Source organism: Oreochromis niloticus, linkage group LG1, assembly GCF_001858045.2.
Source record: "Oreochromis niloticus isolate F11D_XX linkage group LG1, O_niloticus_UMD_NMBU, whole genome shotgun sequence".
NCBI classification, from domain to species: domain Eukaryota; kingdom Metazoa; phylum Chordata; class Actinopteri; order Cichliformes; family Cichlidae; genus Oreochromis; species Oreochromis niloticus.
This window is the reverse complement of record NC_031965.2, coordinates 12,960,522-12,979,712: the sequence shown is the minus strand read 5'-3', so window position 1 is coordinate 12,979,712 and position 19,191 is coordinate 12,960,522. Positions and strand designations below refer to the sequence as shown.

The 19,191-nt window shown below is 37.8% G+C and overlaps 1 protein-coding gene across 4 annotated transcripts; it reads right to left on the bottom strand.

Moving 5' to 3' along the window:
- Nucleotides 1-467: 467 nt before the first annotated feature.
- Nucleotides 468-18,575, bottom strand: LOC112847359 (myelin expression factor 2). 4 transcript variants are annotated; one of them, XR_003220872.1, is made up of 6 exons: nt 18,256-18,575; nt 11,235-11,359; nt 5,130-5,251; nt 1,755-1,938; nt 1,053-1,104; nt 471-862 (listed from the first exon to the last, which is right to left on the bottom strand). XR_003220872.1 is itself a non-coding variant. In XM_025908934.1 (5 exons), the coding sequence occupies exons 3-5, from the start codon at nt 5,142-5,144 to the stop codon at nt 699-701; spliced, it is 231 nt and encodes a 76-aa protein (XP_025764719.1). In that variant the 5' UTR covers nt 5,145-5,251; nt 11,235-11,359; nt 18,256-18,545; the 3' UTR covers nt 468-698. The 4 variants fall into 4 exon arrangements, 2 of the variants coding, with proteins under 2 accessions (XP_025764719.1, XP_025764716.1); XR_003220873.1 differs by lacking the exon at nt 18,256-18,575 and adding an exon at nt 15,677-16,340; XM_025908934.1 differs by lacking the exon at nt 1,755-1,938 and having other exon boundaries at nt 468-862; nt 18,256-18,545.
- Between the last annotated feature and the right edge of the window lie 616 nt (nt 18,576-19,191).

Genomic DNA, 19,191 nt, shown 5'->3' with positions numbered 1-19,191 from the left:
TTGATGAAACCTTTTTAACAGCTTGAGGAAGCACTGTTACATATTTTTTCGGGGCGGCTCCGATGTCTTCACCGTTTTGTTAGGTGTCCGTATTGACTTGACTAAAAAAAACAAATTAAAAATTAGTAGAAACTTAAAACAGCTACTTTTGGCTGCTCCCTTATTAACAACAGGTCACCACAGCGGGTAACTTAGTTTGTCAGGATTACACCAAACCCACTCCACAATCTAACTAAAAATACAAAACTTTAAAATCTTTAAATACTTGGAATATCTTTTTGTAATAAATGTTCCAATAAAATAAATTCAAACCGAGTTTGATCTGTGGACTATTGTGGTATTTTCCAGATCTGAAGTCGCCAATGTAGAACACTGTTCTTAGGGGGGGTTGGGGCAGCACTACAGCAGCAGTTTACACAATGAAGAACAACTTTGAGACTTTGATCTCAGGAGAATTTACAACCACCAAGTTTAAAAATTACAAACTTTATTTGGTCAAATAAACTGTCTCACAAATTAAAAAGGGTTTATAAAACAAAGAAAATAGCTATGTAGTTTACATTAACAAACAAAAAAGGACGAAAGAAAGAAACATTGAACACGTGACGATATGCAGTAATTATGTTTTTAAAACAAAACAAAAGATCATTGGCAAGGGGACTGAAAGTGTACGTGTTAGCTTCACTTCTACAAAGGATCTAGGCGTTCCGATCAATACGGACGTCCACCTCTCGGCCATTTATCTTGGTTCCATTCATCATCCTGCAGGCCTTCTCGGCACTCTCTGGAGAGTCGAATCTCACCGTTCCGCATCCCTTCGACTTTCCATTCTCCATCTTGATTTCTGCAAACATTACCTGACCTGTAGCAGAAAAGAATGAGCAATGGCCGAATTGTGAAAGCAGAATCTTTAACAAAGTGCTGATCAAATCTTAAATTTTGCCCTTTGTTTTCAGCGATCAATCGTGGTAAAATGACAAAAGCGCTCCAGTGGTTCGTGAATTAAACAAAGAATATTTAATTCAGTGGTCTATAATAAGCGAAACACTTACCACAGTGACTGAACTTGTCTTTCAGTTTTTGCCATGTCAAATCATAGGACAGCTATAAAACACAAAAATATACTTTAGTCATTACATTTGTCAGCATTAATACATTTACAGCTGGACCTTTGTACAGGAATCAAACATGTCAAAGATGACATTGAACTGATCATAAATCCTCCAAGCAAAAATTAATGACTCATGGAAGCACACCACATATTATTAATAACTTTTATTGGATAGCTGCACAAGCGCACAAAGGCCCAGCAACAATATATTTAATGACATCTAATGAACATTTATCACGTTAAAGTTTAACTGATCATGTTAGCACAGCGGACTGATTAAAGAAGCAGTAAATTTAGATACACAAATGTCTTAAGAACATATCTAAACAAAAGAGGAATGATGAGTAAAAAAGCAAGCCATTTTTGATTCTTATTGTCTGCATACAGCAGTGTGCACTACTACCTTGGCTTGCAGAAAAATTGATCAGTTTTGGCATGAGAAATTGTAACACAAGTGGTGTTTGCTAAACCTGGACCTTCGAATGCCCCTTTAACATTTTAAACTTTGAGTGGCAGCATACTATAGTGCAAGCACTATGACTACGATCACTATCAAGACTAACTGTATGGGAAGATAAGGATGTCCACAGATGTAACAGCTCTGCAAATCTGAATAAATGAATGTGTTTTTATTTCTGCTTACATTGCGCACAAATATCTGGCAACCTGCTTTGGACCCTGACCCTCTGTCCGACATGCCTCCACCCATGTGGCCCGGCCCCCGCCGCCATAGCCACCAAAGCCATGGTTCATGTCCATTCCTGACATTCCCAAACGGTCAAAGCTGGAGCCCATTCGGTCCATCGACATATTCCCCATTCCGCCACCTGAGCACACACACAAACAATTTAACCTAATGCAGTTAAGCTTTAACAGGGTCATGTTTGCAGTTTCCTGCACTGCTGCAGAACTACAAAGTCTCATGACAGATTTCTGTGAATTGGGACTTTAAAAACACTTTGCACCGTTTATATTAATAATTTATTAATTATATTAATAAAATGTAACCGAAGTGTATCTAAACACTGCAGAAGAGGATTGATTTTCCTCTTCCAAACTTGCTATCACAGAAGCCAATGTCGCCATGACACTGTTTACACAGTGGGTGCAGACTCTGTACCAGTTTAAATTATTAGTCACCACACTGCACGAAGAATCAATAGGAAAGCTTCATTCTTTTGTGAAAAGAAAATATTTTAACCACTGACAAACCACTATACCCCTTTTTAGTCTCTAACAAACAAAGTAATTGTCCATCTACTATAGCATTTGCTATAGTACAGGCAGCAGTGTTCTGAATACTTTCAGTCTAATATTTTAAACAAGCCCAGGATGAAATGGAAGAATACCATAAGGATGGTCAACCAAAACTTGACAACTCCATGATCATAGATTCCATCTTACAATGTAACGGTAAAGGTTTTCAGGTTTGTGCGGGTTTTTTGGCATACATGAAACAGAAAGTGCATATTTTCTCTGTGGGTTGCTGTGGTCAGCCAGGCACATGGCGCACTGCTGTTTTTTCTTGGTCTTGAAAATGCATCTCTTTTCTCCAAGTACTTTTCCACAAATATGAGTGACACACACAACGAAACAATTTAATTCTTCTATTTTTTTTAACTTCTCATTGTTTTAGAGTAATTTAATTCATTAAAAAAAACAAACAAACAAACAAACAAAAAAACTGTTATATCTTATTCGTTATGTTACCAAAAATAAAATAGGTGTGGTGACGGTCTGTTGTGACATGAGGATCTGCAAAATACACCGATGTGCATGCTAATAAGTGAAAGATATTAATACACTACTTTCTTAATCTGTGTGACAACCATGACCACAAGTTTCCACACCCACTGCTAAGTGTATGACAGTTCAGGAGATTAGGTCGCTGTAATCAGCCATAAAGATCTAAGCCTCTGTTTCTCTATTCAAATGTTATCCTTCCCTGTAAGAAAGAAAACAGAGCCCCAATTTATGCAATGCTGCAAAGATGATGACTCTATGCTTACCACATCATTGTAAAGCTTACCAGCAAACATTCAGCAACAACAAGGCTACCACTTTAAACAGGTAGGAAGCATTATATGAGAGATGTTATTTTTGTTATAGCAGGAAATCCTGTTAATTTCGTTTCATTCTTTATCTCCAAAAGTTGAATCTGTTCATCTGGACATCTTTAATTTTTCCATGTTTATCAATTTACACTGTTTAAGTAAAAGAGTTATATTTTACAAAAAGTGTCATACTTGAAAAAGAATAAATATTTAAACTACTACAGGGAGTGCAGAATTATTAGGCAAATGAGTATTTTGTCCACATCATCCTCTTCATGCATGTTGTCTTACTCCAAGCTGGTAGTAGGCTCGAAAGCCTACTACCAATTAAGCATATTAGGTGATGTGCATCTCTGTAATGAGAAGGGGTGTGGTCTAATGACATCAACACCCTATATCAGGTGTGCATAATTATTAGGCAAGTTCCTTTCCTTTGGCAAAATGGGTCAAAAGAAGGACTTGACAGGCTCAGAAAAGTCAAAATAGTGAGATATCTTGCAGAGGGATGCAGCAGTCTTAAAATTGCAAAGCTTCTGAAGCGTGATCACCGAACAATCAAGCGTTTCATTCAAAATAGTCAACAGGGTCGCAAGAAGCGTGTGGAAAAACCAAGGCGCAAAATAACTGCCCATGAACTGAGAAAAGTCAAGCGTGCAGCTGCCAAGATGCCACTTGCCACCAGTTTGGCCATATTTCAGAGCTGCAACATCACTGGAGTGCCCAAAAGCACAAGGTGTGCAATACTCAGAGACATGGCCAAGGTAAGAAAGGCTGAAAGACGACCACCACTGAACAAGACACACAAGCTGAAACGTCAAGACTGGGCCAAGAAATATCTCAAGACTGATTTTTCTAAGGTTTTATGGACTGATGAAATGAGAGTGAGTCTTGATGGGCCAGATGGATGGGCCCGTGGCTGGATTGGTAAAGGGCAGAGAGCTCCAGTCCGACTCAGACGCCAGCAAGGTGGAGGTGGAGTACTGGTTTGGGCTGGTATCATCAAAGATGAGCTTGTGGGGCCTTTTCGGGTTGAGGATGGAGTCAAGCTCAACTCCCAGTCCTACTGCCAGTTTCTGGAAGACACCTTCTTCAAGCAGTGGTACAGGAAGAAGTCTGCATCCTTCAAGAAAAACATGATTTTCATGCAGGACAATGCTCCATCACACGCATCCAAGTACTCCACAGCGTGGCTGGCAAGAAAGGGTATAAAAGAAGAAAAACTAATGACATGGCCTCCTTGTTCACCTGAACTGAACCCCATTGAGAATCTGTGGTCCATCATCAAATGTGAGATTTACAAGGAGGGAAAACAGTACACCTCTCTGAACAGTGTCTGGGAGGCTGTGGTTGCTGCTGCACGCAATGTTGATGGTGAACAGATCAAAACACTGACAGAATCCATGGATGGCAGGCTTTTGAGTGTCCTTGCAAAGAAAGGTGGCTATATTGGTCGCTGATTTGTTTTGTTTTGTTTTTGAATGTCAGAAATGTATATTTGTGAATGTGGAGATGTTATATTGATTTCACTGGTAAAAATAAATAATTGAAATGGGTATATATTTGTTTTTTGTTAAGTTGCCTAATAATTATGCACAGTAATAGTCACCTGCACACACAGATATCCCCCTAAAATAGCTCAAACTAAAAACAAACTAAAAATTACTTCCAAAAACATTCAGCTTTGATATTAATGAGTTTTTTGGGTTCATTGAGAACATGGTTGTTGTTCAATAATAAAATTATTCCTCAAAAATACAACTTGCCTAATAATTCTGCACTCCCTGTATTTCAGTTGAATGGAACTCAGTACTCTTCTTTTAAGATCACAACACAACGTGATGAAAGCATATTGCAGGTATAAAATGTGTATTTTCCACCTGTCAGATTACAGGGTTTTAGTTTTTTGATGTTGTTTTTTTTTAAAATAAAAACTCTTAGTAAAATTAAACAATGAAAAAGCTCACCTTCTCAGCGTCCATTGCAGTGATGACCCACACACAGTGGGCATTGTTCTCATATTGAACAGGGTAGTTGGGAGAAGTTATGACCCCTCTGGGTCCTCTTAGGTTACTGCCACAGGTACGAGCTACAAAGGAAGAGAGCAAAAGAAAGAAGGAGCAACAAAGGGCTTTTAAAAAAGATTTATAATCTGGTCAAAACTGCGCTTGCAGATTCACCTTTTACTTTAGAAATAGGACAAAATGAAAACAGGGTGAGGTAGTGTCAGAGATCAAAATGTTGAAAAACAGAATGTAAGCATATAATATTTACTATGTTTACACTGACTTTAGGCCTGTGTGTGTGGATTTGTGTGAATATAATTTTAATTAATAATAGTAATTTATAACCAAATCAATCCAAATTTCTTCCCTTTATATAGCACTTTTCACAAACAGCAAATGCCCACAGAAATAATATAGTTATTTTCCTAATTCTCCAATTACTTAACATATTTCCTTTTTAATGGTCCAAATTCCCATTGTACCAACTTTTAGTACCACCTTGGCCTCCAGTGCTACAGTGTGGATTAATTTGAAATATTAAACAAACCTCAAAGATTTTTATGGGCAGATTAAAGACAAAAGTAGGAACATCCTGTCTCAAAGGGATGTTGAACAAGTATGTAATGCATTTATGTCTTCTGTTTGGGACTTCTGCAATTCCGTATCTTCCAGTTGTCCTAATAGGTCCTAGAAAAGCTTTAATTTGATCCAAGACATGACTGCAAAAGTCTTAATGGGAGCAGAACTAGAGATTATTCTTCTGTATTAGTTTTTTTTTCCTTGGCTCCCCATTAAATCTAGATTTGAATTTAGTATCCTTCTCCTCACTACAAAGCCCTGAAAGAGGAGTCTTTATGTCTTAAAGATCTCACTTCTTTAAAATGTAAAGAAACTAGGATACAGATTGGAACAGGTATATTTTTGAGTATGTCTGAAAGACATCATAACATCTTTTCATTCACAGTGCATGCATCAGCTGCTTAAACATGCTTGTCATGCCAAAGGCCAACCTGTGGTAAATATTTTAAAGAAAGTCAACATGAAACGTTGAACCTTGAGACATCCTTTCATGTCTCAAAGAAATTCATTTTTGGATGAGAAAGACACACACACACACACACACACACACACAAATATACATAAACACCCTGTATCTGCAAGAAGAGAGGTCAAGGAATCATCTTAGTCTAAATTTGGGTGTTCCTTTATAATATACTAGCGATGTAGAATATAGAAACTATTAGGACAGTTTGCTATGGAGCAGGTGACCAACGTACCTTGCAACTCCTTGTAGTTATACTAAAATGGCAAAAATAACTTAAATCATATTAGAGGGAAAGAAAGCCTGTGTCACAGGAGCATAAGCAGTTTAAGGAGGTTTTAAATACAGATAAGTTGAGAGACATCAGAGACAGATGTCAGAAAAAGATAGAAAAAGAGTAGAGGGTGAAAAAAATGTAAGAAAGGAAAGGAGGAAGGGCAAGCGGAACGAGAGAGAGAGACGTGGAAAATACAAGGAGAGAAAGGGAGAGAGAGGAGGACCTCAGATGACTGATCTGCCTGTTAATTAGAAAAGAGAGCTGAACCACACAGTGATACACACAGCTACACACTCACACAGAAACACATTCATGGCGATTCATCTCAGAGACCAGGTTCTAATTAACAGTTAAGTCTCAGTAGAGAATGAGAAAGGCTCATGGGTTTGAACCCCAAGAGAGTGATCACACAAAATAATACAATGCACAGGAATTATAGTACAGACATTCTTAATCTCTACTTGCTTGTAACAGACTACAGATCTCGATTTCTTCTTCTTATCTCACTTTGTCCTTCCTGCTTTCATCTGTTCATTTGTATTGATATACCCCTGTAATAACAAATATTTGTGTTTAAAATAAAGTCTGGATTCACAGCTTCTATCTGGTGCCAGTTCATGCAGTCTTGTATTGTTGTGAAATTTCTGTTCTTCAGTTGAGATTTTCCTTATAAAGTACTCTATATTTAATCAAAAGTAAGAAAGAAGGTTGTTCCATATTTTGACATTACTGCAAAAGTCTTTTACCAAACTGCCCCATTTACAGCTTCACTAAATGAATAATAAATATAATGCATATTGAGTAAAACCAACATTCACAGTCAATGTCACTCCACAATTCAACTGAAATGAACTACTAAGAATGCCTTGAGGATAATTTTAAAAGAGATTCTGTGACAACAACAACAAAAAAGAAAAAACTGAGACAACAGTAGTGATCCTCAAAGTGTCAGCCACTGCCCCCTGGTGAGCTATGCAGGTACTATAGGTAAGCTGTTGATGGTTTTCTATAATATCTAAACAATATTTAAAAATGTGAATTTTATAGTTAGATGTCAAAGGTTAAATGTTTACACTTATTTTGGAAACAAAATTTAAAAAGCCATAATTAAAAAAGTAGCATTTTTCATATATCGGACCAGGGTTTGGTTGTCTCAAAGGCAATCCTAAAAAAATCTGAGTATATCTCATGATTCAGTAGCTTCTAGAACAACCTTTATCAGCAAAATGTGATGTAATTGTTTTCTGTACGATTTTATCAGTCTCTCACATTGTTGTAGAAGAGTTTTGACCCACAGTGTTGCTTCACTTTATTGGCTTCCTTTTATGCACAGTTCTCTGAAAGTTCTGCCACAGCATTTCAGGCTGAGGTCCACAGTTTGACTGGACTATTGTGACACCATGATTTATTTTCTTTCTGTTGTAGTTTTGCTTCTGTGCTTAGGATCATTGTCCATTTGTATCACCTAGGTTCAGCCAAACTCTAGCAATGAGACATATGGCCTCACATTTGGTTAGAATACATTTGTATACATAGTTTATGGTCCACTAAACTGACTGCATGGTGCCCATGTCTAATAGCTACATAACAAGCCCAAATCATCACCAGCAAACTGCTAAAGCATTTGCTTTTGTAGAGGTTGTCATACTTGCTGATGACGAACTAATCAGGGGAATTTTGTTCGCAGCATATGGCTGTAAGGGTGCTTTTTCATAGGTTTGTATAGTTCTGTGAAAGCCTTTTTTAAGTGTCTATTGTAAGTCATCTTTGTTGGAAAGGAGTTAAATTGGAGCATTTGCTATAAGGTTGAAAATTGACCTAACTGCCAAATCATCAGAAAATTCTATTAAAATGAAATGAAGTAAATATATTATCATGGTAATTAGAGTTAATCAAAGTTTTGAAAACCCTGCAGAAAATATCAAAATTTAAAATTGTGCACAGTTTGGGAATGGCTGTACTAGAGTAAATGTGTGTTTGTCAGTAGTATACTGTACTGTGCAATGTGGTTTACAACAAGAACACACTAAGCTCAGAGTGTCCTAAGCATTTGAATTCATATTTTCTATAACTGTGTTTTTATTATTTATTTTGTTATATCACTTGGAGGTTATATTGGTGATGTTCTGAGTAATGTTTAGAGACTTCAGCATGAACAAATGCTTCACCCATGTAGTCACTGAGCTATTTATAAAACATTTTTTGAGTCTCATGTTAATTTATTTGTTTTACATAATGAAAAATGATGTCAAATTCTCTTATTAAGAATACTTTAATGTGTTTTTTCCCCCCTAATTGATGATTTATTGTTCATTCGTTCATATTTGAACATTTTCATATTGTTCGAGTATGAATTAAAAATCTTGTAAAATAAGTTATACATAGTATTTATGTAAATATAAATAGTAAAAAGAATACTCCAGATAAGCTTTTCAAGAAACCCCTACTGTTTCTAACCATCAGAAATAGCCAGTATCATGATTCCAGGCAGGTTCCTGCAGCCACAGACAGACATGTAGTCACAAATTACACATTCACACATGTGCACATAACCACACACATCTAAACTTTAACACAATGTGACAGGGACCCTACAGTCTGTGTCTGAGCGCTGGGACTGTCTGCCCATCAAACACACACACAGCTCAAGGCAAATATTGCAGCAACTATGAGCTGTGTGACATTGTCCACTGGACACTAGCTGCAAGTGCAAGTGTGTTTGTAAGTGTATTTGCGCACACACTTGGGTGTCTATGTTAGCTGTCTCCCTTTTTATTGTAAAATAATAAGCCCAACAGGATACTGTCGGTAAACATGCGGGCAGCAAGATCCCCTGCATCATTGCGCCGCCACTCATACATTTATTTATTTAGTCACTCAGTCAGAAAGTGAATCATAATTTTTACACATTAACAAATAATAAAACATAATCCGAGCTAACATTATTTATGATATGTCCATAATAATATAGATTTAGCATCTGCAAATACCCCAAAACAACATAACTATTCAAAGCTTGTGAAAATCATGAGACAATATCTTTATGTAAGATATTATTACAAATAGGGAATACACTGGATTATCGCTCAGCTGCCAATGTCAGTCATTATGGAAGCTCTGGTAGTGATTGCTAGGAACAACTCATTTTTTTCATGCTAAGCTGGTTTAAGAGGTGTTATTTTGTTAACCTGACTTACAATTCCTGGCACCATTTTTATGGCTCTGACACACACAAACAAGATGAAGTGCCTATGCCTAATCCTACATGCAAAGTTAATATTGACTAACAGAAACAGCAATCAGTGCAACACCATACCATTTTAATTGCTGACAAAATTAGAGATCTGGAGACAGATTCAGAGGTATGGGACCAGGATTAACTATTGCATGGCTTTAGAGGAGTATTATAAAAGATCTGCTTAAAGATCTCCTCATTTTCATCAACAATCTGACACTCCGAGGAACAAATAATTAGTGTGACCATAGCTGTGCCTGTGTGGCCTTATCCTAATAATGCTAACACATCACCGCCATGCAATTCCCGTGCGATTCCACTGTTATCCAAAAACTATTAAAAACACATTAGGATTACTGACTTCTGCTTTTGCTAATGATGAAAATGTAATCCTAGTTTCATTGCTACAGTGCCTACAGTGGTGGTGCTGCTGATTAAAGACAGGTCATATTTTTGAATGCAGACCTCTGGGGCGATAATAGTTGGTAAAACTTAACCTCTAGTTCACCCAAAGTGCACACAAAAGTGTCATTGAACATATCACTGAATCTGAGGTAATCAGGTTCACACTTCCCCTGCACCTCCAGCTCTTTACATCATACTCAGGTCCAAGGTTAATATTAACTACCATGTGATTTTTGAACACATTAGTCAGCATTAGAGCTTCCTGACTTTAACCCTCTAAGAAAATGCAAAACTTGGGAAACTTGGCTGTTATTTACCTTTTTAATCTTGTTGCTTCATTCACTTTCATTTATTAATTTGAAAAATAATTATGTATCCTCTATCTGTATAAAGTGTATTGTTGATATTAACTGATTAAAGTAAAATGATAGTGTAAGCCTCTTTTAACAAGTTATGTTGCTGTTTTATTCCAGGTATATTTAAGCTTATTTTAAAGTAAAAACAGCCACACTTTTCAAAATTACCATAGACAAGATGATATGATTACAGCTATATTCACAAGTGAAACGATCACTGTGGAAATGAGAAGCGAAACATCTCTTTTATTTGTCGTCACACAGTGTTCAGCCTCCATTTAGGTGCTCACTTTTTGAATGGTACATATGGTTCATTTTGATCATTTTATCCCATTAGACACTTGCTTAAAAACTGGTATGAATATTGGTGAAAAACTGTTTTTTAATGATATCAATATTTTGACCATAGGAAATCTAATCCGATCTAAATATTTGTGACAAATCTGAAGACATTTCTTAATGCATTCATTGACATACTGTTGTTTAAACGAGGTAGTAACTGTTAACAAATTATGCTTAAAAAGGGTTTAAGGGTTGCTAAAAATCTTTTATTAATCTAAATTACTAATTAAACAATAATGATCAAATGGCAACGCATAACCATTATCTTATTTAACAGATTCACTTTGTAAAACATATACCATATGAGCTGTTATTATAATGATGATGATAAGAGCTACTATGATTATATAAGCTATTTGTTTGAATAGCTACATGATTTGGTTTGAGTTGAATGGCAGGTGGGACTTACTTCTGCAGATGGGTCTGTGGTCACTCCAGGCTGCCAGTGTGTCAGTGACTCGTTGACAGGTGATACTTTTGGATCCCTGTAGTACGTAGCTGTCATCACAACTGAACTGGACGCTGGAGCCAACTCTATTTAAAGGGACACAAAATTAAAAACGCTTGTCAAAAAAAGTAAGAAGAGGTACTCTGAGTCCAGTTCTGACTGATACCCCAAAATCATTGTCAGTTAAAAGTGTAAAAACTTGAGAAAAACGCCCTTAAATCACCAGAAAAATGGACTCTTTCAGTTCAAATGATGTACGAATGCTATTCATGGTATAGAAGATGAGGTGGCTGTTAGATCCCTGACAAATAGGGCATCATCATTCTAGATCAGTGGTCGGGCTCTGTAACTCCTCTCTTCCTGTAAGATGCTTTTGTAACTGTATTGTAACATGTTTTTCCTCTGTCATCTGCTTTCTTTTGCTCTCTTTTGCTTCTCTGTTCTCAGCTTGTCATGTCTTCTCTCTATCCTCTCTTATCATTTGTTCTGATGATTCTTGTTTTTCGCATTTTCTCCAACACCCTGCTGTCTAACATGAGAGAGGGACATCGAGCCATCTAAGTGGAAATCTGCATGGTGTCTTGTCTGTAAAGCTTAATGTCTCCTCCCTGCTGACACACACCACAGTCTACCACCTGGCCAAACATTCACAACATGGAGTTTTGGATGTTCATTGGCTCAGCCCTGTTGTTAAACACTGTAGAGTCGTACAGCCAGGCCAAATCTTTCTGTTTACTGTCTTTGTTACATTGAGTTAGGCCATTCACTTCTGCCACAGCTTTCACCAGTTTCGTGATGCTTTGATGGATATGACTTTTATATTGACGCTCACTATTTACCTTGAAAAAAACTAAAATCTTCCTCTCATAGTTACATATTGTTTTTCTATTAAACAAAACATCCCAAACATGCTAAGTGACAGCGAACTTGTACGTCCCCAGAAATTTAAAATCCCATTCTACAGTATGTTGTCCTATTAGCCCTGTTTCACTTCACCAAACCACAATTCAGTTCCACCTCATGTAGCTCAGTGCTTAATGATGATTAGATAAAAACACCAAAGACATCCTTGCCAACAAGCATGCACACACTTGCACATAAATGCTTAGAGAGACACACGCAGGAGGTGGTAATGCTATTTCACTAACTCAAACAACTCCATTAATGGCAAGAGAGTTAGTGAAGTCATACTATCTACCAGCAAAGAAGACCAGCAGGAATCAGAGATTAAAAGATGATTATCATTTCAATTTTTGGGCCTAAAAAAGAGTTTCAGAAAATGGTGAAAATTGAGCACGTTACATTTCACCTGCCACTGATGGTAAGTGGATGAGTCCCAGGGAGAGATCATAATTTTATAATAGCTCACTCCTGATTAAACAGAATGATGTGTCCCTTTGTACTGATTAGTGTAGGTGACTGACACCATTGAGTGAATAATTTAAAAATCCCCGTATCCACTGAGTCCTTGTTTACTGGCCAAGACTTGAAAATTTCCTTGCCAGTCTGTCCTAGAAGTGGGGCACGCAGTGCAAGCAAGCTTGGAGCTTGTCGCAGGGATGCTGTGCAGTACAATCTAACGACATCTAAAAAGACTACATCAAATGCAGTCACACTGACAGGATGGATAGTGATTTTTTCTAGGATTTCTAGTTAAGTTGATCAACAACCCACAAGACCAAAGTGAAATTTTTGCAAATGTAAATCAGATTGGGATAAAAAATGTCCTAACGCAGCATATTTAGGTGGCTTGACCTAGACACTTGCATAGAAAGCCGCACCCCCATCACTGTCTCTGACGCATGGTCACAGCGAAATGTAAACTCTTATTAATATGTCAGGGTCATTCACTTCAGAGCAGATTATTTTCAAGGACCTCTGTGAATTCTGTGTTTGTTATCAGACCAGAGAAACGTTTAATAATTGTGCACAGAGACCTTTAAAAGAAGTTTGCCAAACTGAAATGAAACCCTTATGTCCTTTTTACTCAAAGTGGCTTTTGTCTAACTACTCCAACATAAATGCCTCATCGATTGAGTGTTTATGCAATGGTTTTCCTGCAATAGATTCTCACATGTTCCCCTGACCAATGACCTTCCCCCTCGTGTTACTCCATTTGTTCATATACTCAACAATAGGAAAAATCAAGGTGGTTTTACATTTTTCCTATTTCAAGAATCTTAATGGCAGTCTTCTCATGGCAGCACTGTAGGTTTGGGAAATGACTTCATCTTCTAAATTATTTTACTACATTTCATGCTTACATATGCCTTCAGACTGCAATAACTCTTACACTTATTTAGCTACACCTAAGCTAGCTAAAAGGTATTTCTTATCTATTTTAGATGCATTCTTTTTGCTATCTGTTTCCATATTCAACCCTTTACACTTCATTAAATATTAGTCTTGTTCAAAGCTGTTTTTTGCTAACATCATTCAACACATATCTGCCAAAAAGGTTTGATACTTTGGTAAATGAGTGATTCTGCCTTGTCATTTCACGTTATTGAGCATAAATTCACAGAATTCACAAAATTGTTCCAGTGGCAATAGAATATCTCAAACAAAAAACATTTTTAGAAACAAAATATTTATCTAGCCGTACATATCAGAGCTATTATTGTTCATTCAATACAAACATATCCTTTACTTCAAAGAAAAACTGAAGAATACTCCACATGTTTACTTCCCCTCCTTACCATTTGTTCTCTATTAGTACGAGGAACATCTTCAGATCTCTGTCTCTCTCCTGCAGCCAGCTCAACAGCCTAACATTTTCTGCATTTAGGGGCATCACTCTTCAGTGCTTTCAAGCTTTCTCCTGCCCACTGTTCTCTCAGTATACTCTCTTTGTTACATTTTGCAGTACTTTCCCGAATCTTCTCTGTGCTGTTACATTATTTACATAATCTCTGGATGCATTAAAGCAACACCTAAGAAGGATGAAAAATTAAAAGCCCAATAATTTTTTAGCAGTTTTGCAATTTCTATTTTTTATCCTACTTTACCCCTACTGTACTACTCCTTCATGCCTTTAATTACTCTGATTAGAATAGTCTAAAGCATAGCCTGTATTGTATGAAATAAACTTGAGAGAAAACTTGTGCAACTTTCTATATCTTGCACAAGACTGCTGTTACATAAAAATGTTTTTATAGGACAGAATGTAAGCTATGCCATATACAGTATTTTGCAATCATATAACTCCTTCATTAAAGCCATAAAGAAATAGTGTAGTGGTCACAAAATAAGACAAAAAATTGTCTATTAGGTCAAAAAGGAACTGCAAAGTGTGTCAACATGTGTCCTAACTCTTGGAAAAACTCCAGTATAAATAATACTACAGAAGTAGCTAAACCAGCCTTTAATTGAGCTGAAAACAGGGCTACATTTGAACAACAGAGTGAAATTAATGAGGTTTACATTATTTTCTTGAATAAAGGGGCAGCACATTATAAACTAGTGTGATACACATTTATCAAAGGATAGAGCTATATGAGATATATCTGTTACATTTCTTATATTCCTCAAATGAGAATATAAGGCCAATAGCAAGACATTGAAGAATATGCCTTATATTAACTGACTCATTAGGGTCATTGGGAAATAATAAGGCAGTCTTTCATTATGCTGTTAAATGTAGATGTGTTCATTAATTCACTTTTCTGCAAGGAGACTTGAGTTTGAATAACATAAGCTGCACTCATGAAATGAGAGAAGCTGAAAAGCCACAGCCATCGTGACATATATGTGGCATTGCTGATTGCTGAACTTACTGTATTCAAATATAAAGACTGTACTATAAGTCTAAATCTCTGTGTAACAGCTGAATTTTATGTATTGTGTACATCAGACAAAGGAAATAAAGGTTCATTCAAAAAGAGGAAGATTTCTATGCCCTTCCTCTCACCTACAAAGCTGTTCCAAACACTGAAGGTTACCAGCTAATGACTGAGGTGAGGGTAAAGACACAGCAGCATGTTCAAAGAGCCTTAAAAAAAAGTTAAACTTTGCAAGCATTAGCATGAAATACTGGGAATTTCATGCTCCATCTTGCTTATGTATTTACAGATTTTACAAAAAGAATTGAAAACAAAATTGAAAGAACATTTCAAAAAATATATATATATATATATATGTGTGTGTGTGTGTGTGTGTGTGGAAACGATTCTAATACGTCTATATTCTATCACTTCAAACGCCTACGTCCATATGTTTTTGGATAATAGTGCAATTTTGTAGTTTTCCCCTACAAAGAAAAAAAAATGCGGTCATTGACAGCCTGAAGTCCAGAACCCATGAACAACAACATATTCTGTATTTGAGATGCAATGCAATTTAGATATTCTGTTAGTCCTTTACTCCAGCCACCTTCAGTTTGGTCTTCAGAAACTAAAAATCACCTGTTGGTTTGAGATTAGGTCGCTGACTTGGCAATGGAAGAATATCCAATTTCTTTGCCTCAAGAAACTCTTGGGTCACTCTTGCAGTATGCTTTGGGTCATCATTCATGTGCACTATGAACACTGTCCAATCAGTTTCACAGTATTTGTCTGAATCTGAGCAGAGAGTATAGTCCTATACACTTCAGAATTCGTCCTGCTACTTCTATCGACAGTCACGTCATCAATAAACACTAATGGCCAGATTCCACTGGCAGCCATAAAATGCCAAAAAACTGAACCATGTTTGATAGATAATGCTTTGGATGATTTCTTTCCTTCTCCACACTTTTATCTTGGTTTCTAAGTCTAATCTGATATTCAGGTTCTTGATTGTTTGGACCTTGATGTTAACCGAAGGTGATGTGATTAAAAAATATTGACTGTAGACTTTAACACCCACTTCCTTGAAAGCGCTTTGACAGGGCTAAATGTTGTGAGAATGTTTTTCATACAGCAGTTCAGCTGTAGAACAAGTGAACCTGAACTCTAATCAATACTGTAGAGAATTATGTACAGTATGGAGTGCATAATGTTGAAGTTCCAGTAGTGAGGGTGAGGTGTCTATGACGTGTTCAGCAGTCTGATGGCCTGATGGAAAAAGCTGTCTCTCAGTCTGCTGGTACGGGACCGGATGCTGCAGAACCTCCTTCCTGATGGAAGTAGTCTGAACAGTTTGTGGCTGGGGTGACTGGAGTCTAGGGCTGCCACGATTAGTCGACTAGTCACGATTACGTCGACTATCAAAATCGTCGACGACTAATTTAATAGTCGACGCGTCGTTTGAAGCTTTGTAAGATCCCAAAAGATGCAGGAATAAGTAGTAGGATTTAAGAGTGTAATAACGGACTGAAACAGAAGATGGCAGCACTGCATGTACAAGGATGCCAGCTGCCGTTAAACCCCGAAGAAGAAGAAACTGTCCCAGAATTCATAGCGCAGCTCAGCTCAGTTTCCAACAATGGCGGCAGCTAGTTAGTTTTAATGTTACTGTTATTATTCTTTCTGGGTCACAAAATAAACGTTTAACATATTTTCAGGCGAGAATGTAACTGTGTAAACTTCAAATATCTGCTCAGTTTATCAAGACACCACATATTTGCAAAAGCGCTCAGACGTTTTCGGAGACGTCTGTTACCCACTAGCTCGATAGCTAGCCGGGGGCAAGGCTCACTAGAGCCGGTGAGAACACCGGACTCCCGGCAAATCTTTCGCTACTCAGGTTAAACATGATATATAAGCCACTTAGATAACTTAAAAATGTTATTGTTTGGCTTTTTTCAGTATTTTATTTGTTCATGAGTAAATCGGTTTGGCTGAAAGTTATAGTTTTTACACAGCTGAATAAACGTCAAGCAGACACCTGATTATCAGAAGTGTGAGATGCTCCAGAATATACTCCGGTGTCCTGTTATATTTTAGATAGCAAGGAGCAGACGGCTGCGTTTATTAAACTCCACCAAAACAATCTGCAAATTTCATTTAAATTTAATAAACTATCATCTTGTCTTCATTTTTAGTTAGCACATACCTTAAACACTTAAAGTTGTAAGCTAATGATAGTTATATAAGAGCAGATGCATGCTGGTGCAATAAGCTGTACGTTTTACGTTCAATGGATGCATGATCTGATTAGTCGACTAATCGCAAAAATAATCGGTGACTAGTCGACTATCAAAATAATCGTTTGTGGCAGCCCTACTGGAGTCCTTGATGATCCTCCCCGCTTTCCTCAGGCACCGCTTCCTGTAGATGTCCTGGAGGGACGGAAGCTCACCTCCAATTATCCGTTCAGCACACCGCACTACTCTCTGGAGAGCTTTGCGGTTGTAAGCGGTGCTGTTGCCGTACCAGGTGGTGATGCATCCAGTGAGGATGCTCTCAATGGCACAGCGATAGAAGGTCCTGAGGATGCGGGGGCTCATGCCGAATCTTTTCAGTCTCCTGAGAAAGAAGAGGCGCTGCTGCGCCTTCTTCACTGTTTTGTTTATGTGTACTGACCACGTAAGATCCTCAGCCAGATGTACACCAAGGAAGCGGAAGCTGCTCACTCTCTCCACAGCGGCGCCGTTGATGGTGATGGGGGTGTGTACTCCTCTGCACCGCCGAAGTCCACTATCAACTCCTTTGTCTTTGCGACGTTGAGGGTGAGATGGTTGTCTTGACACCAGTGGGTCAGGGCGCTGACCTCCTCCCTGTAGGCCGTCTCATCACCGTTGGTGATAAGGCCCACCACTGTAGTGTCGTCCGCAAACTTCATAATGATGTTGGAGTTTCTAGTGGCCGTGCAGTCGTATATACATCTACTTAAATCAAATTCAAGTCAAATGGTTAAAAAAAGAGCTACAAAATTCACCACATTGGGAAGGGTGAAGACAACTGGGTTGCCCGGCCCTGGCCACGAGGTGTCCCTTATGTATTTTTCAGGGAGTTGGCAACCCTATCTGTGACTAAACGGGCTAGCATTAGCGTTAGCATCTGTGCACCGCGCAGCCAGGCTCGGTCATCGTTTCTGCACACATCAGCTCCGTCTGACTCACCTGTCTAAGTCGCGCGACAAGAACACTCTTCACACCAAAGGTGTCCAAATTTCTTCGCTTGAGCTCCGATTTAAGATCAACAACTCTTAATTCCGATATCTTCTTGCACTCGGTTGAAACGGCACTCGACGCCATTTTACCTCAAGATTACGGAATGGTTGCGCGCGCAGACACGTTCCCCCTGCGTCTTCTTCGTTGGTTTTCAGTAGTTATTGATTAAATGCTTCGCCGTCATCTATTGTTAAGGCGAATACTTCTTATTTTGGATGCTCCCTTTATGAATAGCCACAGCGGATCATCCCTTTCACCCTATCACTAACATTCTCTTCTGTCACATCCATGAACCTCCCTCTGTGGTCTTTCTCCTTTCCGGCTCCTTATTCAGCATCCTTTGTCATATATACACACACACATATATACATATATATATATATGTATACACACACATACACACACACACACACATATATATATATAGAGAGAGAGAGAGAGAGAGAGAGAGACAGAGATTAGAAATATATATGTATACACACACACACACACATATATTTCTAATCTTAACCATTCTGGTCACTTGTAGTGAAAATCTTAATATCTTAATTTTTTTTTTGTCAACGCTGCTGGCTCCAAACCATACATCATATTGGGTCTCAGTTCCATGTCGTAAATATTCCCTTTATTTCCTTCTGCTCTCCTTCTGTCACAAATCACCCCTGACAGTATTTTCCACATGCTCCACCCTGCCTTCACATAGATGTGTATTTGTTTCATCACTTTGACAAGTAGGAGGTTATAAAACCTTTCCATAACAAGTGACACAGTTTTTACTTGAAGGGTGTACATATACTGCCACAAAGTAATTACTAAGTAAGACAGCTCCTTGTAGTGTTCCTCAGCTGAAGATGAAACAGTATTCCACCAATTTACAAAACCTTT